Here is a 25,459-nt window from a genome sequence, read left to right on the forward strand (position 1 = left end):
CACAACTCTAACGATTCTGACAAAATAAACTTTACACCTTAAAAATACATTTTTAATGCCCCCTGTCAGTCACAGGCCCTTAGAATCATCCTACCCTCCCTTAAGTGTAATTGTATTGTAAAGGTATTCTCTTACCTACAGGATTATTATTACAGGAATAAATAATGCTGTGTCATTGTAACATGTTTTTGCCAGTAAAATCTTTACACTTACAAAATCAGAAACCGAGGTGCCTAGGTTCCATAACCATCTAATGCATCCTAAGATCATGTACAGAAAACGGTCTCTAGTCAGCTGTTTGGATGCTCTTTCTTTTTTTTTGTTCCATTCCCTACATTTTGGCAGCATGGTAGTTTTTGTGAATGGTAAGATGTGTATCATGTATTTCTCTGTTGCATCCAAACAGCTTTACAGAATTACAGTGTAAATGACCTATGACAGACATGTTTAGATAATGTTAATAACTGAAAAAGATCTATATGTACACTTTGATCAAAAAAACCCTGCTTCCCCTTTACAAAATAGTGCAATATGTAGAGAGCTTTAAACAGTTGTACATGTTCTAGATAGAGAGTTTTGTAGCACATAAAAAACATAAAGCTTACTTATTCAAAAGTGGGCTAACATTTAAACAACACAAATGAATGGGAATGTAAGCTTCCACATTAAATATTATAGTGGCTAGTTTGTTTATTTGATTTTTCACTGGAGCTTCAATTCTAAAGGAAGTTTATACCTCACCAATTACTCCAGAAAGTTGTTACATTTATATCCATACATTTGTTCATTTGTATAGATATCAGCAACAGGAACTACATTAGTAAGAGTACTAAACAACTGTATTAGATTTGTGATAAGTGTGACAATTTAAGCATGCAGTTTGCTTCACATTAACCTTATAGGTCTGGTGGACCTTGATGGAACTATTCCATCAATTTAACACAAAATGTACTTGTATATAGCAGAAACACAGATTCAGTAGAGACATCAATGAAATGACAAAGACTGATTGCTGTGTATGTGCAGAGTTGACTTCTGGCCTTTTTACGGTACTCTGGGGACTGTAGAGTGGTGGTACAGGTGCCCTTGCACTGCATTGGACCATGGGAGTCTGAAAGGATGTAGGTCTTTTCAGTGGTCGATCAGGGCTGCTTCCATCTGTAGGCCTTTCTCCGATGAACAGCAAAGGTTGGCCTTTGTGATTCTTCTCCATTTTAAACAGCTCATATTCTTTGTGTGGAAGTAAAATGCCCAGCACACTGCAGCCTGCGGTCCATGTTACATCCTGCTCCACCCCCAGCTCCCACCCTCCTGTCTTCCCACAGCTTTCTTTTTCTGAGGAATTTAACACTTGCAATAGTGTTCGCTCAAATACTGTCACTTTGGCATGTGTCACTTTGAAGACCAGCTCTGTGGCTCCTCTTACTTTAGCAGAAGATGTCTTGTGAGCATAGTGCCCCAATGCCACAAGTGTAAAAGTACGCTGGTTACACTTGGGGTCAGAGTAGTGATTGTAGGTGCCCTCCCAGCTGTGATGCTTCTCGGTGAACGTGAACTGTCGAGTGAGGAAAAGCACGGCTGGACGGGCTTCACAGCGCTGACTCACCCAGTAGCCATTTAAATTCAGAGGAATAGCCCAGGATGGAGGTAAAATTGGAGGGTGCTGTTCAGAGGAGCGGTATACCAAGGCACACACTGGGCATGGGTGAAAATGATGCTGTAGAGAGAGATTTTTTTATTGTACATTTTCTCCATTGTTTATTTTGATAGGCAGTATACACTGACTGCCACAAGATATGTGTGTGTTAGTAGCTATAATTGGCTAAAGATATAATTGCAAATTTTTACCTACTTTTTTAAAAATGTATTTCGTTTCTTTTTCTCTAGACCAACATTAATTTTACATAGATTTTAACCCACAGTACAATTTATTTGTTTAAAATCACTGCTCATATTAATAGCATTTATTTTTAATATATAGATTTTGAAAGTGTTTGGCCACCCTTGGCCGTTTTTTATTTAAAAAATAATTTTATCATGAGATTAGAGAACCATTTCCTGTATGACCTGTTGCCTTTATATTGTATTTATAATTTTCTGTAAAATGGGAAAAAAATAAGCAAGTGTGTGAAAAAACAAGTATACCCCTAATTCAATAGCTTGTAGAAGCACCTTCTAGAAGTAATGACTTTTGTGATTGTACATTAGTCTCTCATATCATTCTGGAGGAATGGAACATTGAGGTTTGTGGAGATTCATTCATGCACAGGACCCACCACAGAATTTGAGTTGGGTTGAGGTCTGCACTTTGACTGGGCCATTGCAACACCTTGATTATTTTCTTTTTGGCCATTCAGTTGTTGATTTGCTGGTGCACTTTGGATCATTGTCTGGCCAAGCTTTAGCTATTGGATAGATGGCCTCACAGTTTACTCAAGAATACTTTGGTATACAGAGGAGTACATGGTTGACTGCCACATGCCTAGGTCCTGTGGCTGTAAAACAAGCCTAAATCATCACCATCTCGCTTGACATTTGGTATGAGGTGATTGTGCTAATATGCTGTGCGTTTGTGCGGTATGGCCAAACATCTCCACAATTTCTGATGACTCTCCTCCTTGGTTAACAATTGCATGTTCCAGACCAGCTCCAGATTTCTGTTTTAATAGAGGTGGTCACACTTGCTTTTGATCAATTAATTAAAGGCGTTTGATTAGCAGCATCTGCATTTTACTTACCCTTGTAATTCTTATAGAAACAGTAAGGGTATAGTTCATTTTACACGCATTGCTTTTCCATTTTGGCTTAATTTCTGTTAAATAAATGCACAGTGTTTTAGTCCTGAAATATAAAACCATGTCATTCAAAAAGGGTATTTTGTTTTTTCACATGTATGGCAGTGGCATGAGAAAGAAGATCACAACATTTCTATTGTGTTTGCCTCTGGACTTTGACTTGGCAGTTACATTTCTTCTGCTTTAAAGGTTTAGTTGTAGACTTACTTGTGTGCTTAGGTTGTTGTCTTGCTCCATTACCCATTCATAGTTACACCATATTGCCAAAAGTATTCAATCACCCATCCAAATCACAGTGTTCTGGTGTTCCAATCAATTCCATGGCCACAGATGTATAAAACCAAGCTCATAGGTATGCAGACTACAACAACTACAACATTTGTGATAGAATGAGACAGGACAGGATGCCACCTGTGCAACAAGTCCAGTCGTGAAATTTCCTCGCTACTAAATATTCCACAGTCAACTATCTGTGGTATTATAACAAAGTTGAAGCTTTTGGGACGACAGCAACTCTGCCTTGAAGTGGTAGGCCACGTAAAATGATTGAGTGGGGTCAGTGGATGCTGAGGCACATTGTGCACAGAGGTTGCCAAATTTCTGCAAAGTCAGTCGTTACAGACCTCCAAACTTCATGTGGCCTTCAGATTAGCTCAAGAACAGTGTGTGAGAATGGGTTTCCATGGCCGAGCAGCTGCGTCCAAGCCTTATATCACCAAGCGCAATGCAAAGCGTCGGATGCGTCGGATGGTGTCTGGAGTGACTCTTCACCGTCTAGTGATCCGATTGAGTCTGGGTTGCCAGAAGAACGGTACTTGTCTGACTGCACTGTGCCAAGTGTAAAGTTTGGTGTTTTTTTTTACTCTTATTTATAGATAGAGTATAGAGTTGGGTTCTGCCCCATAGTTCCAGTGAAAGGAACTCTTAATGTTCAGCATACCAAATCAGCATACCAAGAGATTTTGGACAATTTCATGCTCCCAACTTTGCGGGAACAGTTTGGGGATGGCCCCTTCCTGTTCCAACATGACTCCGCACCAGTGCACAAAGCAAGGTCCATAAAAACATAGATGAGCGAGTTTGGTGTAGAAGAACTTGACTGGCCTGCACAGAGTCCTGCCCTTAAGACCTTTGGGACGAATTAGAGAGGAGACTATGAGACATCTGAAAGAATAGTCAAAAATTCCCACAAACATACTAAACACCTAAACCTTGTGGAAAGCCTTCCCAGTAGAGTTGAAGCTGTCATAGCTGCAAAGGGTAGTCAGACATCATATTAAACCCTATGGATTAAGAATGGGATGTCACTCAAGTTCATATTCTAGCAAAGCAGGCTAGAGAATACTTTTGGCAATATAGTGTGTGTTTTCTGAATATATAGGTCCATTGTTGCCTGTCCAAGATGCCCTCTTCCCACAGCCCCAAACCATGATACTGCCAATTCTATGCTACATTGTTGGGAGGAAGATCTTGTGTTGGAATTCAGTGTTTTTGTTGTTTTTTTTTCTTTCAAACATATTTTTTTATTTAAATCAGAAAGTTTGAGAGAGGCCTCTTGGTACAAATATTATTGCATTATTTTGCTCTGATTGTTTAAGTAAGCTCACTTTGTGTAAGAACCATATCTGTTCACAGTTCAGGTCAAATTTCTACATAAATACAGAAGACTAACACAAATGTCTGGGCATTCTACATGGTCCATACTGTACACCCCCCTTGGCAAGTATCACAGCTTGTAAATGCTTTTTGAAATCACCTAAAGGTCTTTGCTCATTCTCCCTTTCTAGTTATGTTAGATTCTTGAGCTGTCTTGCATGCCCTGCTCTTTTGAAGTCTATCCACAAGCTCAGCTCACCTTTGAGACTTTGGTAAATGTTATCTGAGAGTTCAAATCTGTTAGGTTGCCCAAACCTTTGCATGGTGCTCCTTTCTTTTTTCACTCTAATATTATACAGAAAAGGCTAATACATTAATCTCCATAACTATCCACAGTAACAGGAACTTCGACAAGGGGCACCCGACCAACTTTTGCATGTGACCAAAGGTAAAAATTATCATCCTCATCCTCATGGATGGTAAACCTTCCTATGAGTGGCCGACCTACCAAAATTTCACCATGTCACTCCATTTGTGATTAATGGCTCTCACTGTGGTTTGCTGGAGTCCCAGATCCTTAAGGATTGCTTTGCAAGCCTTTCCAGGCTTTGTTTTATGTCTGTATTTGATTATTTTCAGAACATGGCATCAAGCTGCTTTTTGAGACTTTCTAGTCTGTTTCACAATGCTTAACTAGTTCTATATAAATTATGTTTTGATTCACATCTGGCAGTAATCATGCCTGAGTGAAGTTAAACAGAATTGTATCGGTTTTCGAGTAAGTCTTTATTGTTAGTAAATGGAATGATCATTTAATCATTTGTCTTTATATTATATTATAATTAGTAATCTCAAACTGTGTCAAATATGGATAATAGAAGAAACTGGGAAGGGGGGAATATAATGGGAATATAATATAATGTCTTTTTATAGTGATATTATTTATTGATAACCATTTCTCAAATATCAATGAATAATGTTAATTTTATTTAATTAAATTTTTTTTACAGCTCTCACCTTTGAGTGGTGGCTGAATTCTGGACTTATTTTTGGCTAATTCTTGGAAAATTGTAGCTAGAAAACAACAGGTGTTAAGTGGGCCAAAAGAAAGTGGCAGATGTGGAGAGAAGCGTGCTATCTGGGTGAATTTTACAAAAAAACTTGACTATATACAGAGACAAAACTATTTGACCAAGGATGCCCAAACCAAACTGTTTTGTTTTTTGGACACCTATAATATTGTTAAAAACTTGATTTCAGTGTTTCCAAACCTCTGAACAATCTTTGTATATATACTGAATAAAAACCAAGTTTGTTTACTTCAATTGTTTTTTTTTATACTACAAATATAACTTTATTGTACTTTATTGTAGTCAAAAATGACTTTACTGTGTATAATAAATAAATAATTGTATATAATCTCCATGTAACATTTACACAATATTTCATAGCTAATTTTATTGCCCTTTTGTCAGTCTAATGAGAAACTAATCTGAGAAGCTAAAGGGCTCGTTTGATGTTTTATGTAATGTAATGTAATGTAATGCACTAGAAAAATGTAACTCTCCAGAAGGTGCATTTAGTTTGCTTTACAAAGATAATCTCGGCAACTTAGCCTTTGGTTTATTGTTTGTGTAAAAGTGTTGATTGGAGAAGTGAAGGCAAGTGAAGAGTGAAGCCACCTTTTGGTAACGACTAGTTTAAAATAGCACAATTTAGTTGTTTACATGCATACGTACACAGCTATGGAAAGTAATGTTTCAAACATTTGCAAATGGAATATCTATGGTATTACTCTTACCATGGAGTTTTGTAAAGGCTCCTGATATCCTGTTGGTCTGTAGTGGACCCTCTGATTCCAGTCTGTATGGATATCCCCAAGGAATAGCTCTTTGAATGGCAGACCGTGAGGATGATTCTGGGTCTCCATTCTTAAAAGCTCCAGCTCCATCATGGAAAAATGCAGAGCACTCAGGCAGTTTTTCGCAGTCTTTGTATTGAAGAGCTCATACAGGTGGTGAGAAACAATGTGAACTCCAGGCCCAAGGCCCAGGCAGGATGAGGGCAGATTGATGGCAAGGCGATGGGCAGTCCGCTGGTTGTGAATTACCAAAGTAACCTTATGGAGGGTATGCTCTGCCTCAGTTGCTCCACGTGTGATCCAGGAGGCTTGGCGCAATCGCACTTTACCCTGGATCAGTAGAGAGTAAGCTGGGACATGGCAGTCAGAGTCAGAGTAGTAGTGCTGCAAGGCTTTGAAAAGCCGCAAAGGGCTCGGATAAAAGGTGTAAGAACGAGTAAGGAACTCTGGGCCAGGCCTGACTTCGCACCTTAGAGAAAAAAGAAATGTGTAGTTAAGTCTAAATTGAATTTTATGTCACACTTGGATGCTGTACTGCCCTAAGTGCCAGTTTCTAACTGAAAAATACACAATATTGGTATTGTAGACACTTATAAATGTACTGCATTTTAGTCAACCACCTGACCTGTACTGTGGCATCTGGCACCAGCCCTGTTGCCAGTTGTCCTTTTGTGGACCACTGTATGCCAAAAAAAACCCAAGATCTGTCTGATGTTTTGGAGATGCTCTGACCCAGTAGTCTAACCATAACAATTTGGACTTTGTCAGAGTGTTTTTAAGCCCACCCGTATGCCACCCATATGGCCCTAATGTTATGGCTGTGGCTGGTGTATTCTACATAATATAAAACTCAACAGAAGGAGCTGGTACCTTCCAGGTGCAGTATCCTAAATAGAAAATAGAATTAGCACCATTCCATTGTTTAGTTTATCGTATTTTAGTTTTTTGTACAATTCACATTTTTACCTGGATGAGACCCAGTGACCGTCTAGCTGTGGTGGCATGGTGGTTTTGATTCTGGAACCATCCTGCAGCTGATGAAGATGAGTTTGACACTGTGCCTCCCAAAGTAGCTTAGAAGTAATGTTCGGAGATGAAGGGAGGTGGCCAGTGGACATACCCCAAAGGTTGTTGTCTTTGACACACCCAACTGTGGAGAAGTGAAAATATTTTAAATTCTGGTACAGTGAGACCAAATCCATATTTACACACTTCTCCCAACCTGCTTAAACTGCAAACGGAGTGCCTTGTGCAAACTCATTGATGTAGTTTACAGAGATGAATGATTTACAGTCCGAAATAAATCGTCACTCTTTAGCTGTGGGCAGTCTAAAAGTTCTTGGCTGACATGTGGGACAAGCAGAAAATGGTTACGTTTTTGCCAAACCATTTCTTTTTAGACTTTATGTGTATAATGCAAATTGTAAATGTAAATACAAATTTGTAAATACAGATTCATGAATGAATTCAAATTCAAAAGTCACATAAACAGCACACATCAAAGCCTTAATTTTACCACCAGCGATTAAAAGCACCAGGAGGAGAGTTTTCACCCCTGTGTTCTTTTCAGTTAAAAACAGGACTCCAGGTCCGGTGTACATAGTTCCAAACGTTTCATATTTCTGTAAGTAATGAAAAATGATGGGAACTATTAAGGCCATATATAGATCTGAACCCCATTCTGACCACATGTGGTGGGGGGGTTTAGGGAGGGTGAGGTGGGCCAGAGGTTTGGCTTGTCACTTCAATCACACAGCATCTGTAACTCACATATCCACTTTTTATGTATGTTTTAACGGGAGCGGAACGGAAATGTGGAAATGTGGTGTCAGCTTGCAAATATATCATCATTTTTGTTGTTGTTTGACCTTTTTTCCAAGCAAAAAGCAAATACTGTTCCACTGACTGAAATCAGTCAGCATGCAAGCAGTCATCTCTGTTTGGGCAGTAAATCTACTGCATGTAGGCATGACCACAGAGCTGTCATAGAGTGAGAAGCACTTTGCATATATGTTGGAGAAGACTGACAGGTTGAGAGAGATTGGTTCTGAACTGTGCTTTTGTTACCATCTTTCACAGAGTGGGGTTTGCTGTTGTACAGAAGTCCCATATATAGGCCTACACGTAGAATCATGGGGGTTAGAGTTTTGTCTGTGCTTCAAGAGAATAAATAGTTTGCTGCAAACATCCCTAAATGTATAAACCCATGTAAGAACCAAATATATTATTATGTATTCTTAGTGTATACCACATAACCGGCTGCAATATATTTTCAGTAATTGTTTTTTTGAATGAAAAGGCTTTCAGAAAGAGCAAAGTTACAGATCATACTACCTCAATACTACCTATCAGTATGCTGTATATTTTTATTTTCTTATTATATCTATTATGGATGGCCACTTATGCCGCTGAGATAAAGAAGAAAGAAATGTGTGCAATAATCCTCCACGATGATCTGCTTTCCCCTCACCCTACAGAGTCAAGTGGAACGAACTTTAGATAACATCAGTTTTCCCAATCAAGTGGCAAACAACTGAATGATAGCTTAGAGACAGAGTGAGATGAGAAAAGAAATAAGAAAAATAGATGAAAAGAACAGCTCTTGTCCCCTTACATTCCTTTTAAACGGTTCTGACTGGATAATTATAGAGCATTTATTGAGCATGTCAGAAAGAGCCGCCAGCTGTTTGTTCCCTAAATGTGGAAATGATTTCCTTATGATGTTTGGAAATGATCCAGTCTCTGCAGCACTGGAGGATTTTTCTTGAACTTGAGAAGAGTGTGATGCTTACTGTAAATACAACTGGATGTACAGACAGACATTTAGGGGTTTTGGTCTTACTGTAGGTTTCTCAATGGTGATTGTTGAATGGCTGTTTTTTTCCTTCTCTACAGGCCAGTTTCATTTCATTTGTATGAGCTTTACAGCAACAGTTTTCCTGGCTGCAAATTATGTCCATGAGTGAGAACAACAACAACAAATAAACTTAGTAATGAAGCATTTGCATGGGTATGTTGATCCAAACATGGACATCTGTATAGCTTACTTTTTTCACACAATAAGTAAGTAGCATTACAGCATGATAACCAATACCGATGGTCATGGAAGAATGTGTGCTCTCTTTCTCTCACATGCACACCCACGCACAGACGTCTGTCTGTCTGTCATGTTTCTCTTCTTTCCCTCTCTCTCTGTGAGTTTGTCTGCTGGCCTGAGATGCTTCTGATTTAGTGCCAAAGTAACCTACCTGTACCTAAATTCACCCATACTTACACTGGAGTCATTGATTCAAGGAAAGTGCAACATTTGCAGAGGCTTCAGAGGAGAAATTGTATTTATTTGGTTTTGTTTGCAGTTGTGGTTTTGATAGCTTCCCTCCATTGTGTGTCACAGTGTAGAACGTAGTAAAGTAAAAGTATTTATGCTCTCTCCCCATGTACATCTCTTTGTGCTTTTCTCTTCATGTTTTGTACACTTCTTTAACGTTCTCTCTACAGCTTGTAATCCCTGAGGTGTCCTAAGCAAACACAAAGTGAAATTACATGATTGCTCCTAAGATACAAGAAGCCTTGTAATGTGGTTTTAAGTTGTAGCCTCTAGATTTGTGGAGATCTTTTCGCCTTATGTGGAACCTTTCTCCCACCCGCTTCTCTCTTGATTGCAGCTCCTTGATGACAACATGTTTACACCTCATTTACTTCAAATGGAGATCAGATTCCTTTGCATTACACACGGTATGTCTTCCTCTCTCTCTCTCTCTCTCTCTCTCTCTCTCTCTCTCTCTCTCTCTCTCTCTCTCTCTCTCTGAAAGAATGCACCAGTTTCATCATGTAAAATAAATTCTAAAAAAAACAGTATTGTTTTTTTTTCATTTAATAGTTTACATTTAAAGATTGGTTTCAGACAGTGGTTTATTTTGTGCTGTGTATAAACCCAGCTGCTAGATTGCAGTGCTATATTCTCTCTTTAGATTCCACTGTTCTGATTGCAAAAAGTACTTTTCTTTTTCTCAGATTTTATGAATATGGTGGTATGTTATTTTTTTGTTTTGTTTTATACAATGACAGTTTTTCTAAAATTTGACTTAAAAAAACATTGCTTACAATATCTCTATATCAATATATCACAGCCATTTGAATCATAACTCCTGTATTGTGAGACATGTCTTCTTGCCATTTCTTGCCAATATGTAGCCCTAGTTCCATCGAGTCTCATAATCTCCTGGCTTCCATGCCACTCTCAGTTTCCGCTCCAGTATCTACCAATTAAAAAATATCTTCCCCAACCCTAGCCAGCAAAACACATGTACATGTTCTAACATGTTAGATCATTACTACATTGAACACCTTAACCAGAAACCAAACTCCATGGCTGGAACTAAATTCAGCTCTTGTTTTTTTTTTTTTTTTTACATGACATAAAGGTTCTTTAGTAATTTATTACCAGATCTTTGAGTCACATTACAACAACATTTACTAAGCAGACAAAAGCTGAGAATACCACAGCATTAAGAAAGAATGCAAATACATTACCAGAAATGTAACATGCAAACCACTGCATTAACTGCAAACCAAATACATTTTAAAAGATTGCATTTCAAAATGATACATTTAACTGAAACCTAGTAAGTTTCAAAAACGCAGCATTTCAATAACGCCACGTTAACTGAAACCAAATACATTTTAAAAATGCAACATTTCAAAAACACTGCATTAACTGAAATCAAATACACTTTAAAAACATTGCCAAAACACTACATTTCAAAATGCTGCATTTCAAATGCTGCATTACAAACGCGGCATTAACTCAAAAACATTTGAGCATTGTGCTGCTGAAAATGAGTGAATGGCTAATGCCACTCTGTAGAGATGCCAATGAGGTATCAATCACTAGATCTTTGTTCACATTCAAAACAGATGTTTCAACAACAGTAATAATAAATAAGTAAAAGCACAGATTTAAGCCTGGCTTTGTTGTGTGTTTAATAAATATGAAGGTTAATGATCTTTACAACTCTTACTCTCATTCATTCATTGATTAGTACAAATACATTTTAGGACAGCAGAGTGGCCACTTTCTGCTGTTAGATTAGGACCTGAACCCTTGCTGAACATTTTTAACACAATGTTGATCTTTTTTTTTCACGTCCCATAAGAGGGTCATTATTAGGGATCTAATTTGAGATCAAGGTAAACTTTCTAAAGAAGGCTATGGAGGTTGTTTGGTTGTTTGGAGTCCAGTTGACTGGGACCCCTGTCACTGGCTTTTATTAGAAGTATGCTTTGAGTCAACATTAAGTTACAGTACAGAGAGAAATATTTTGTAATTGTCCATGGTAATCAACTATATTCTATAGATGCCATATTTGAATCCAGTATTAAACATGTACGTATTGGTTGGGTGTACATGTATCTGCCAGAGCTCTTTGTACTTTTGGGGGAAAGTTGTTGGCCATTTCTAGTTCTAAAAACCACAACACTGCACAACATTTAATTGGTTCTTGGCTAGAGTATATTTCTTTGTGGAAGTTGTTTAAACTACAGTAACACTCCAAATAAAACATTTTACACCTTTATGTTTAAGAATGTGCAACAGATAGAGATTGGGTGGAAAAATGCTGGATTACTGAGGTTCTCAGACAGACTCCATGATACATTTGACTTCTCATCATACATGGTAGTCTCAGTCAGATGTTTCAGTTTGGAGACTGATTGTGCAATTCATATTTAATCCTCTGTGTGAAACTGAAATCTGTGTGCCTGATTTGCACTGTCGTCAAACTAATCATGTTTGACAGACCTTTTTTCCCCCTTGATATATTCTGGCACCTTGCTCACAAGGAACATCAGAGTAAATGGGTCCTTTCAAATGATTCGTATCACTGAATAATGGGAAGAGAAAATAGAGAAACATTGCTGAGATTGAGTTTGGCTGTTGGTGTGAAGGGGAGGAGAGTTATGATGGGAGTTCTGTGTTAATACTGGACTCCTCTGCTGCTTTTTCTCAATATTGTGGCATGCTTTCTTATATAGTTGCTCGTCTTTGAAACAAGTGGTGACACAAAGTTTCTGCCAACTGCAACACAGTCATTCATTTTGGTATTTGGCGGTACACAAAACTTGTAGTTACAGGCCAGATCCATTGTTGTAATTATTCAACTTTTGTGCAACCTTGAAGGAGTGTGCTGTCATGTTAAAAAGAGACTGTGCTCACAGACACACACATGCTCGCATAGTTTTTATGTATTGGGTGGGGGCATATATCATCACTGTCAGAACAAAACATTCTGTCTAAATGTCAGTTGTATGTAAACATTTAGAACTCCTTGTTCCAGTGAATGTATTATTCATTTTAACTTCTTATTTATTTCGTATTATCACTTATTATTAAGTTAAAATAAATTAACAAAATGAATGAACAAAAAAAAATTATTGAGCGTGACCAAACCTTTGCATGTGACTATATGTATCAGCATGGGCAAAACGTCAGAGACCAATATACCTTTATTTAATTAATAGCCCTTAAGTACAATTACTTATTTTTCATGGAAAAATAGCAAACACAAACAGGTATTTATATTCAAACAGAAGACTAAACAACTACAGTCATGGCCAGATGTTTACATACACACATCATGAAAATGTCGTAGCAATACTGGGACTTCACTCTTTAGTTTGAACTGTTATTTTTCAATAATATTTAAATGACCCACAATGGCCCACAACCTTTTAGCAGAATTCAAGGGCCATCTGGCCAAATGTTTCATGTAGTCAAGGGTGCCCAAATTGTTGCATTTGACTGTACACACACACACACAAACACACACACACACAGTTAAATTGCATGTAAGATTAATTATACCAAATAATGAGATCTGTGTAAGGAGAGTGCCATTTCTAATTGACAGGGTCTCCTTTTCAGTCTCAGCTGTTTGACACTGACAGAAAAAAATGTCCTTTCTCTCCTTTATCACTTTAATCATACATGACTGGACGCTTCAGAAGAAAGTCACTAATGCTATATGAAAGGAAGAGCTCATAAATGGTGTTGGTCTGTTATTCTAATCATTATTATAATGGTGGCTTTAGTTCCAGGGCCATGCTCTCAAATTAAACAGAGGCCTCCTTTCCACTGAGGGCTGTGAACAAAAACACTCTTCATGTTATGAAGTAGCTTACTAAATACACCAAAAGATTTCTAGATTTTATGAAACATACATTTCAAAATACCAGACCAGAACTGTTTCTGCACAGAGCAGAATTGTGGTGTAAAATGTAAGATACAATGTTAGCAAGTAAAATCTAACTTTGATGCAGTTTTCTTGAAAATCAAATGTCAGAATTTTCTGCACATTAGCTAATCAAGCCCTGGATAGCTTTTTTAATAAGTATGGTCTGCTGCATTCTATTTCTTTCTACACACTAAAAACAGGGCTGCTTTGTACTGGTACAATACCATGAAAAAAAAAACCATATTTAGCCATTGATCACATTATAAGCACTACTAATTTGTCTACTTCTAAATACATGCCAAAGGTTACAAAAGAAAACAAGCAGCACAATGGAGTCATATTACCTTTACTGTAAAAGAATTTGAAGATTTGTTTGGATTCCATTATCAATGTGTGTTTCTTGGCTGCTCTTGTGATCTTAGGCCATCTTTCACACATCAATGATTAGCCTTCTACGCTTCAGTGTCTTTCAATAAATCTTTGGGTGAGTGGATTTTTAAAAGATAATTAAAACCATGCAAGTACTTGTGGGTTTGTTCGTTCCATATATTGAACTAAATAAAGCATACACAGGCCAATATACCATTTATTTTCCTTATTTTAATTTTTTCCACATATATCTTCAGCTGACATTTGTGATCTATGAGCAACAGGTAACAGATGAAGTGATGTTATCTTCCAAGAACTGCCAATTTATACACATAAAACAAGGTAAGACTGCCTTTAAAAGGACAACCAGATGACAGAGAGAGAAAAAGAGCGAAAGAGAGTGATTGCCAACTCACCTTGCCAGAAACACACCATCCAAAGTAGCTCCAGCAGGTGAATATGTGCTCCTCCAGACATTATTAAAGAGTAAGTCCAAGCTTCAAAAATGTTCCTGTCAGTCAGCAATACATGCAATACACATTAGCCTCCTCATAGAAGTCAGTGATCAAAGTAAATGATATAATCCACTTTGTCTTCTGTGGTCTTCGTAAAATGCTTGCAAAAGTCCTTCTCTGCACACTTCTGTATTTTCTTTTACTTTAAACCAGCACACTTTCCTCCTCTTTCTCTCTCTCTCTCTCTCTCTCTCTCTCTCTCCACCTCCCTCCCACACATACACTCACTCTCACTGTGTCTCAGTCTCTATGAGATAAAGCAGTACAGTGTTTGTGACTGCTTCATCTGCAATCTAATGCACATAGAAGATTGAGAGTAAGTGAGAGAGAAGGAGGAGTGCAGGGGTAAAAGAGAGAGGGAGAGAAAAAAGAGGAGGGGACTCATAACCTCTAAAATGTAACTCTCTAGGGAACATTTACAACATGTTGCAGAGGTGTTTTAGTTAGTGGGGTCATGACTGTATCTGCACTGCAAAAAACTTGAATCAAATTAAAACTTGCTATTTTGATTAGGAATTTGATTACTTTGATCACTGTAAAATGAATATTTGATTACTGTAAAATGAACAAATTTCTTTACTTGTTTACAATATACTGACTTCCTAAAGGGTGTGCTGGGATCAAAGCAAGTCTTCACCGCACATGCTGAAAAGCACCATTTGTTTCATATCAATTAGCTTACTTCAGTGTTAAGGGGACGCAATGCAGGGTTTCTTTCCAACCAAACGTGAGCAAACAAACGTGACCAAATGAATAAACAAGAGGCATCAGCTGTGCTCGAGGTTGTTTGAAGAGAATGGATTAGTAAAAAGAAGTGACTCTTGGATTCTGAGCCCTCTCTAAAACATGACCAAAAATGTAAAAAAAAAAAAATCCTGAAATCTGAAATGGCTTTGACAACAAGTCAAGGTGTGTGTTTAGTTTTTTTCCTTAGAGTGATGCTGCACTACCATTACAAAAATACTCAAACATATCTGTTTACCTTAAATGATGACAATAAATCTCTGTGGTATTATGTTCAAGACCACCTTGCTGCCCTTGCAAACAAAATGCAGTTTGTGTACAGATGAGATGGCCAATACAAGTAGAACTAATATCAAATATGAGACTTTGTGTGGTGTGTTTCCGCGCATTTTCAGGACAAAACTATGTTTTGACTTTGTAAGAAAACCACAAAAACAGCAGTAGAGTAGTCAAGATTATCTTTAAATTTAGACGTTGGACAGTTATTACATTTGAATACTTATTTACAGTAGCTACACAGTTCACAGTTTCCACTGTCATTGACAAATGCCAGTTAAGTGGAGCGGTGGAATTTAAAGCATGATCTGTAGGACCAGAAAACTCTTAGAAAGAACTGCTCATTTGCTGACCAGATAGTCAAAGCAACCCCCCATATGACATCTCAGTACAGTGTTCTTGGGGCTAAATGTCTCACCTTTGCTCCTCCACACATACCTCAGGTCAGTGTAGAGAAACAAGTCAACCTTTATCTTATCTAACCATGAGACATTCCTCCAGAAGTGTCCATGTCCATCAGGTCAACTCTGAACTGTAGTCAAATTTGGAGGTGTTTATTTTGGAGCAAAGAATGATTTCTTAAACAGCAGCCTTTTATTCCACTGGCTTGACTGTAGGCAGTGATGCTGGTGTTCCATCAGATTCCAGTTCAATATTCTTGGTTGTTCTTGGGTTGTTCCTGACCATCCAAACAAACTTCCTCTTAGCTGAGAGTGACACTTTGGGGTTCTTCCAGTCTTTGGTAAAGTGGCTACAACTTCCATAAACTAACTGATGGTCTTGGAATCTGCGGTCATTTATAAATGAATAGATATAAAAGCTAGTCCGCATGAGTTTGATCAACTGTGAGATAACGTTACAGCTGTGCAGAAGCAGTTAAGGTCCATGTAGACCTTTGCACCCTCGTACCCAGATGCAGAGAGTTTAAGCGATAATGCACTTCCCAATGTTCACGGCAACTGACCTGTCCGATCCTAAACATTTGGAATGCTGCCATTTTTCTATACTGTGGGGGGCTCTCTCATCAGATTTATTATTTCTGCCTCTTTGGGCGTAGACAGAAATACATTTTTGGGTGGGCCTGTAATCTTTTATTATCCTCTGACCAAGAATGTGTCTCTCTGCTGTTTTTCCTCAATATCAGTGCAGCATGACTCTATAGACTACTCTATGCTGCTAGGTACACTGGGAAACCTGATTGGGAGCACAGGATTAGCACCGTCTTAGTTTAAATGTTGCCTGACTGAACGCTGTTGGTGTATAAATGTTATGGTGAAGCATCTGTACATGCAAAAGTAAATTACAGTGCCCCATAAGGTTCTGTTTCAGGGCCATACAGTATGTGCTGGATACTGTTATCTGCAAAGATGGCATCAGCTTCCATTAAAACACAGATGACACCAAACCAGAAGATGCACTTCATCTTAAGATTTAGGATTAAGATTCAAATGGTTTCCGCCTGCTCAGCTTTTGTATTAAAAAAAGAGATTCTCTTACTTGGCCCAAAAGTTATTATTTTGATCTGTCCTTTAATGCACATATAGACAATATTACTAGAATAGCTTTTCTTCATTTTCAAAATATTACTCAACTAAGAAAGCCATGTTTCATACGTGACACTTAAAAATGGAATTATCACCTCAAGGTTGAACGACTATAATAGCTGCCAGGTTGTCAACAACCTTCTATACAAGCTCTAGTTTGTCCTTACAATGAATAGACAAAATAAAAATACACTGTCGGTAATCAGTTTTGTATTGATTGCAAAATTCTGTTCCTGAAAACAAACCATTGTGACTTTGGGTTTCTTATTAGTACCTAGAATTGTGAAAGCTACCGCAGGGAGACGAGCTTTTTTGTTCGAAGCTCCCAAGCCTTTAAATCTTTCTTTAAATCACTCTTAATCAATCAGTCTTAATCATTAAACTGCACAATAGAGAGCTGGTATTCTTTGCTCCTTGGCTCCCCCTATAGGTGATTAGTGTAATTGACTTTTGTAAAAAATGGCACTTGTGCATTGTACAAGATGCAAGATACAGAACAGGCATCAGAAAGGGTTGAAGCATGTACACTGTGGCAGTAAAGTAAGACTTGGGTTATGCAGCATTATGCCATACTTGTAAACAAAGTATTGTGCGGTCTACTGCACACAGTGCTGTAGCCAGCATGTTGAGCCTGGAAAAGCAGTGACAAAGACATTATTCTGCTTACTACAAGTCAGTAGAGCATCAAAATGATTTTGAAACAGCCAAATGCCATTTGTTCATTTTAATCTAGGCTAAAAATGTACTTATAGTTTCTCTGATGGATATAAGCAGATGGACAAAGGCATGTTGTCCTGCTCATGCTCAGTTAAGTATGTTGACTGTGGAACAGAGGGATTCTAATGTCTCAGAGAACCCTCACTTCTGTGCTTCCTTTTGGCTCTCAGTTTTTTTTTTTTAGCTAGGCTGTTATAGCAAGGGTCCTTACAAATTTTATCCAGTTACCTCAAACTAAATCAAACTCTTTTTGCAGAGCTGTACTGCCTTCCTGTCTGGTTTGATGCTGGTTTAAGATCAGCGTTGATCCAATGTGCAAAGCCTTCTTTTTTTCTCCTTTTTTCTCTCCATTGATGCCTATTTATTAATTTATCTTTTGATCATGGGGAGATTGGGGATCAGAGTGTGCTCATTGCTCACTCTCATTGTGTTACTCTGTTTTGGTGCTTACAATATGAAACATATCTTTTTTTCCCCCTCCTTTTTAAAAGACAAATACCGCAGCAGTTCCAAACCATTGGAGGATAGTGAGTGGCAAGCGTCCAAGCTGCAAGAGGCCTAGCCAAGCCTGAGTAGCAGGGAGGATTGCCGGGTCTGGCAGGGAACAAAAGCACGATCATGCCCCTATTCTGGAGATAAAGTTCCAGCCTCTAATCATCACACATTCACATCCCTCTTTCCCATCTGCCAGCTGTCCCACTAAACATAAACAAAAATGTACCTATAAACGATGAACCATCAAAAACATTTGTTGTTTTATGTCTGGCCTTTAGCCAGCTTAAACTGCTGGCTTATTATTCAGCAATTCAGTACTAATACAGATTATTACAAATCTAAGCCCCTATACATATTAATAAAAATTTATATTATAAATTAGATTTTGGAAGAATGGCAGGTATCATTTTACGTTGACAGTGCATTTTAGATGCTCATTTGTCATTTGACTAACATTGAACTAAATGTATCTTAAATGCATTGTCTACCAACCCTAACCCTAAAATACCCTTTTAGGGATTGAGTTAGATTTAAGAAAAATTTAATAAAATGTATTCATTTCTTAATGAGCCTAAAATTAAAATATTAAATAATATTTCTATGATATTTATTTAGACTGCAGTGTCTACAGCCTTTGTAACTCCATTTGTCATATGTCTATAGTTTTTTTGTTACAGAACATTTTTGTTAGATATGTTTCTAATTGTCTGTTAAGGTGATGTGTGTTGATTGACTGTTGATTATATGTGGATGCTACAGGCTGGGAGTTTCAGAATTATTCAAAACCAAATTTGAATTTTTAAAAGCTGATGCGGTTTATACATACTGTATGTATACATACTAATGTATACATGATACATTATTACTTTACTAAGAAACCAAAATGTAATTGTATTAACTTCATAACCCTTCACTGAAAATGCAGGACAAACAAATACCGCTTTTATCTTGTGGTGCGTGTGCTTGTTTGGTGTGAAATAACATCTGCATCTGGTGTGAAATGAGAGTCCTGTTTATATGATAGTGAGGCAATATAAATATGATTGACAACTGCTAGATTTACATTATGGCAAATGCTTCAAAAGGTTTGCTTGGGACAGCAACAATATGTATATAATGTTTTTTTTTGCAGTCATGCTCTTGTGACTGACACTTACAGTGCAGGGTTTTTAGTCATTTGAACTTTTTTTTATTTTATTTTATGGATTACAAATGATATATATAATGTAATATATAATTACAAATATATCCATATAATATTGTAAACTCATACAATCAAACACTAACTTTCCAAAATACTCACGACCAACCTACCACCATAGAGACAATGTGTTGTAACCTATTCCTCTATTTCTCTGTCCTAACCATTATCTGTGTCTCTTTTCTCTCCGGCTGGAAATAGCAAAGGTACACTGACCAATTGTGCTTTCGCAAGATGTCATCTATTTCTTTGACTTATGAACACACATGTGCACACACACACACTTGCAGCCATAAAAGTGCCAGATTCTGCCAAAGAAACAGTCACTCATACCAATGCATAAGAAAATATATAATTGTGTGTGTGTGTGTGTGTGTGTGTGTGTGTGTGTGTGTGTGTGTGTGTGTGTTTGAGACACACTAAAAATATGCTGTTCAGCCATGTCATGTTTATGCCAGTCCCTGTTGTTGTCACGAAGGCGTCTCAGACTTGCATCGTCTGCTTAATCCTGCAACCGTAATGAATAATGAGCAACAACATTGCTACATTTCATACTTTCTTTATGTCCCTCCCCTCTCTCTGTCTGTCACTTTGTCTAATTTTAATCAAATAAACATTTAGAAATGATACAATCTTGACTGACACAAATCCAGGACTCATTGTCAGAACAAGAATGGGTCAGAATGGGATCTCAACAACAATTTTCGATTCCACCTCACCCTTGAGACCAAGACTACACCACTAGAAAAATCCATAAACCATAGTCCACAGATCAAAACAAATGCGTACACTGCAACCCTGGAGGTATATGTAATAGTCTTCATGGGGGAGCCTTGGTGACAACAAAGAACAAAGTATATCATTATGTCACATTTATTTATATTGCGCTTTTAACAACAGATGTCACAAAGCAGCTTAGCAGCTATGCAGGTTAGAGCCCCAAATGAGCTAGCCAGTGTGAAAGTGGCAAGGTTCATAACAGTAGATGAGGTTTTGACTGGTGGTGTACTGTTCTACTATATAAAACCTGTACAAATACGCCCTTCGTAGAAGAGTCAAAATCTAAACATGCCTGATGCATTTTGAAAACATGTGAACTGATGCATTCACTCACACTTTCAAATTTTTGAAGCATACCCCATACCACCTGTAAAACAAGTTGAAGATAAATAGAAACTGGCTTCTACAGTGGGATAATGATCCTAAATAAAGTTCAAGATATTCAATGACTATTCAGGAAGTGCAAGCCGTGGCCCTTGCAGTCCTCTCACCCTAAACTGTCAGGTTCCGTCCCTTCCTCTTGTTCTTGTGTCTGTCCCAGTCTGTGTTTCATTGTCTTGGTCACCATGTGTCTTTAAGCACATGGCTCTAGTTGTTTTAGGCTGCATCTCTGTCTCTGCCTTAGTCCTTGCCTTTATTGTTCCCAGATGTTCTCCATTGTAGTCCTATCCCCTTGTTATCCCTTTCAGGTGCATATTATGAGTCTATAAGTGTATATCTAGTCTTGTGTTTGTTCCAGTGTTTGTCTTGGCTTAAAGTTTGTTTGAGTTTTTGAGTTTACAAGTGTGAGTACTTGAGTGTATTTTAATTTTATTGTCTATTCTTTCCAGAGCTGCAAATGGATATAGAAAGTTTTCTGAGGCTTCCATAGAGAGCTTGAGTTTGAGTGGGACTCTTTGACAGGTGGAGAATGGTGATGCCAAATAATTATAAAATATATAATGAAGGTCCCATGAAGTTGTGTCTATGGTGTTACCATGTAAGAATGATTGCTTGTTTTAGGCTGAAAATCACACTGATTACTGACTTGACTTTTTTTTACCTATTTCATGAAGATCTAAGGAAAATGCACTTTTTTCAGTTATCAAAATGTTTTTGCATTTGTCTCATGAAATCATCCAAAGCTTTTAGTTACACTCACTGGAGTCCTGCTATATTCTTAGGAAATTGTAAAAATACAAATTTGATTCAGTTACATAATGTAAGTAGTGAGTGAGTATGCCACGATTTGGTATTGATGTCATGTAGCAGCATTTTGTAAAATGCATTTTTCAGGGAAATTGTCACTAGTGTGTTGTTGCCTTCCTTCAGTAAAAAAAATCCTATGTATAGATAAAAGGTATTAAAGCTGTTTATCAAGGTTTTTGGCATTAAAAAGCACTCATATTGTTGCTGATAAATTTTCCTTATCATTGTCAACTATCCTTTAAACACAGAGTACTTGTATGAAAGGAAACAAAGCTGTGCCTGAGATATTGGCAGCAAAAAGGATGATATGTTTAAACTGTTATGGTCTGTTACTAACTGCTGTCATTAAGTTTGACATAATCTAAAACTATATTCATAAATGTTTATTGAACTTTGCTACACTTGAGGTAAGATTTTAAGTATTACATTTATGTTATAACTGTTTTTATGTATACGTCTCAAAAGCATTCCTTAGATGGAAGACCAAAGGGAAAGATATGTAACATTGTCTTGAATATGCTTTGGATTTTTATCATTAATCTCTGTAGAATACCTCGGTGTCACAAAGCCCTTAAATCTGTGATGGTCTGTTTGATTCTCTCTTTTTTTACCTTCCCTCCACAGGCAGTTTGAGGAGCTAGTGATACGGCCTGTTTAATGAGCATTCAAGGCCATAGCAGCTCATCAATATAGCATGTATGGGTCATTCCACACATGACCCATACATGTCTAATCACATTATATATTTCTGTGGAGAGAACAAAAAACTTTTCATGCACTCATGCACAGTGTAATGGCAAAGTTTTCCAAACATTTTAGTACAATTCTGTGGTGCTCAGATAAATTGAGCAATGCTGAAAGCAGTGCAGTGTGGTTTTAGAACCCCTTGATGTTTTAGATACTTGTAAATCTTCCAACTAAACATCTTCAGATATACATTTTACAGTGACTCTGGAAGACTAATGCATCCATAGTCTTAGTAGAGGGTGCTTTTAGCTATTGCCCTAAAGCATGAGTCATTTTGATAGCATGTTGACTGTTAATGGGGAGTGTGCCATTTCTGTCATTGCCACTCCTGGCCCAGAATGCCTGCTAATGTAACTTTGGTGAAGCATGCATGAGACCTCTCATGAAAACCGTATTCCACTGTGTAACTCTAGTCATGTTTGTGTAAAATCATGTAATAATATTTTACCCTGTCAGTCAACAATGCTTTTTTCATTTCAGTTTGTCAATAAATGCACATGTAGAGCCTGTAGATCTATGAAAGTATGATTGAAAGTTGAAAGTTGCCAATCAGTAGCCCAGCAAATTCACCTCAAGGTCAGATCGTACAGTACTTGGTCTGACCTTGAAGTTACAAAAAACCCCAAGAGCTAAATTTGAGACAGCTTAAATTTCTGAACAAGTTTGATCAAAGTTTGACCATATTGCACAGTGCCTCATTTGGCGAAAACCAAACACAGCATATTAGCTCAAACGCCTAATACCAACTGTCAAGCATAGTGGTAGAGGGGTGATTCATTTTGGCTTGTTTTGCAGCCACAGGACCTGGGAATCTTGCCGTCATTGAGTCAATCATAAACTCTTCTGTATACTAAAGTGTTTTGGAGTCAAATCTGAGGCCATCTATCCAACAGCTAAAGCTTGGGTCATGAGTCATGAGTCAAAACTGAGTCATGCAACAAGACAATGATCCCAAGCACACCAACAAATCAGAATGGCTGAAGTCCAGACCTCAACCCAGTTGTAATACTGTCCTTAAGAGAGTTGTGCATAAATGAATGCCTGTGTGAAACGCTTGTTAAATAACAAGACATTCTTAACAACAACAACAACAAAAAAAAAACACTTAGAACTTTTGGGGAAACTCACCCCTGACTAGTGTTGGAAATTGAGAACTGGTTCCCCGCAGGAATTGCATCAATAGACATTCCCCACAAAGATTGCCTAATACTGTGAATTTGGTACTAGGAAAGACCAAAGTCCTTATAGGCAAGTCTGTTCTCTCGACAACAACACTGTTTCTTGTCACACAAGACCAGACTCACATCTCTAAATGGGGAAAGAAAATATTTGAAACTGAAGGTCAGAAAACCATTTCAAAAACATTTAAAATTACAGATAAAATCTGACAAAAAAAAAAATTCAGCTCAGTAATGCACCAAATAAATGGATTCGGCTTGTTCTGGCTACTGCATTTAAACATTGGAGGGGTTTTCCCACTAGCATCACAACATCGTCTCTGTGCTATTTGCAGTGTAAGACACAGACCTTCTGTTCATGTTTCAACCAGTGAACGGTCTTTCCATCATAACATGTCTGAAATCCAGGGCCTAGGCAAGACGCTGTTGAAAATCATGTGACCTTTTAACCATTTTTAATTTGTGCTAAGAGACTTTTGGGACACCAAGTCATAGTTGACAACATAGGTCAATATATTAATGTACATCCTTTAACAAATCAGTGATCAAGTGTTTATTAAGGCTAAGCTAAAAGACAAAATGCCTTTGTGGTCAGATATTGAACACCAGTCTGTTGTGGCTGTGAGAGAAACAAGACAAGACAAGCCTACAAAGCTTAACAAGCTGTTATGCACACACATAGGTAGTAAATGAAGTTTTCCTCCATGAATGGGCTGGGGCAACTCGCCATTAGCCTTGTTTTAAGATAGACATTTTCTTTTTTTGATGTTGTCTGAGATTTAGCAGTGTTGTATGCGATGTAGCCTCCCTCTCAGATGTAGCTCTCCCTAATTTCTTTCTTGTGTTTGGAGAAAAGTCCAACTTTTTTAGATTAGTAGTAGTCTTCATAGTTTTGTACATCTTCATAACTCAAAGTGTGAGACTTCATAGCCATGTGCATCTTTCTTACTCAAAAAATGAAATTAGTGAATGTGTTTGGGGAGGGGGGCATTTTCTTTTGACTTGTGTTCTCAGCTGTTTTTGGTTGGTAGGGGAGGTTTTAATTTACTTTTCATTGAGTAATTAAGTTTTAAATCCATTAAAAAACCCAAAATAATCCAACTAAAAAAACAAAACCAAAACCAAAAGGTTTTTGCATGAAATACAGTATCTCTTGACCTCATCAAACTCCTAGAGAAGCAGCTCACAGGTCAAAATAAATCAGTGTATAGTGCACAGACTCATGTTGAAGCCCATCCATAAATCAGTTGCCTGTCATTCACTTAGGACAGAAATTCAGAAACTAACCCCAGCATTTCACCTAATGTTGCAGTTCTCCAGTGTGGACTGGTATTAACAAATGGCAGTTCAGGGAAACTGGAGGTTAAGATGAGATGTGGAAGAACAAAACAACTCTAAGACAGAACTGCTCATACTGCCAAGAACTTGAAGGAATGTTTAGCTGACTCAAGAGGGTGGTGCACTGTTTCACAGTGCAGTATTGCTTGCACAAACGATCTTCATGGAAGAGTCATAAGAAGGAAACCTTATCTGCAACCTCAGCACAAAACTCAGTGTTTAAAGTATGCTACAGAACAATAAGACAAGCTTGACGAGATCTGGAAAGTGCTGTGGGCTGTCAAAACTAAACTATATGGGTACAGATTGCAATAAAAGGAACTGAAATACTTTGCTGGCTGCAAAAAAAGAGTTTGCAGGCTGTTTGTAATTCTGCAAATGTTACCAAGTTACTAAGTACTGGCCAAAACTGCTAAAATTCGCCATTGATGATTTTAATTTGTTATGCAAGGCTGTGCCTAACAGTGTCTAAGTATGTGTTGAAAATATTTTGCTTTATTCCTATTTATCTTATTCTGTGATTGTAAGATATTGGAAAAATGTATTTACATATTAAATGGTGTATATAAGGTTAATAAGTATTTAGGCATTGACTTTGTCCCTGTACAACTTGAATTTGAAATGAAGTCATCAAGATCTTAGGCATTTTTAAATGTAATGACAAATTAAGGAGATAATCCCAAGAATTTGTATTTGGTAGCTTTTCATACGAACTCTCAACATGTGGCCCAAAGAGGGGTACAATTTGGCACATTCTTAAAAAAAGGAATGCACTGTACTTCATAAAAAGGCTGAGAAAACTTGCCATGCCAGGAAAAAGTCCCAGGAAAGTCTACAGGTGCACAGTTCGGGGCACTCAACATCAGGGACAGCCTCTTTACAC

General features: G+C 37.7%; 1 protein-coding gene across 1 annotated transcript; it reads right to left on the reverse strand.

The window, feature by feature from the left end:
• Nucleotides 1–754: 754 nt before the first annotated feature.
• On the reverse strand, nt 755–14,330 carry apcdd1l (adenomatosis polyposis coli down-regulated 1-like). Its single transcript, XM_072682947.1, has 4 exons — nt 14,270–14,330; nt 7,219–7,402; nt 6,193–6,721; nt 755–1,717 (listed from the first exon to the last, which is right to left on the reverse strand). The coding sequence occupies exons 1-4, from the start codon at nt 14,328–14,330 to the stop codon at nt 932–934; spliced, it is 1,560 nt and encodes a 519-aa protein (XP_072539048.1). The 3' UTR covers nt 755–931.
• Between the last annotated feature and the right edge of the window lie 11,129 nt (nt 14,331–25,459).

The sequence above is a fragment of the Salminus brasiliensis genome, chromosome 7 (genome assembly GCF_030463535.1).
Source record: "Salminus brasiliensis chromosome 7, fSalBra1.hap2, whole genome shotgun sequence".
Classification (NCBI taxonomy): domain Eukaryota; kingdom Metazoa; phylum Chordata; class Actinopteri; order Characiformes; family Bryconidae; genus Salminus; species Salminus brasiliensis.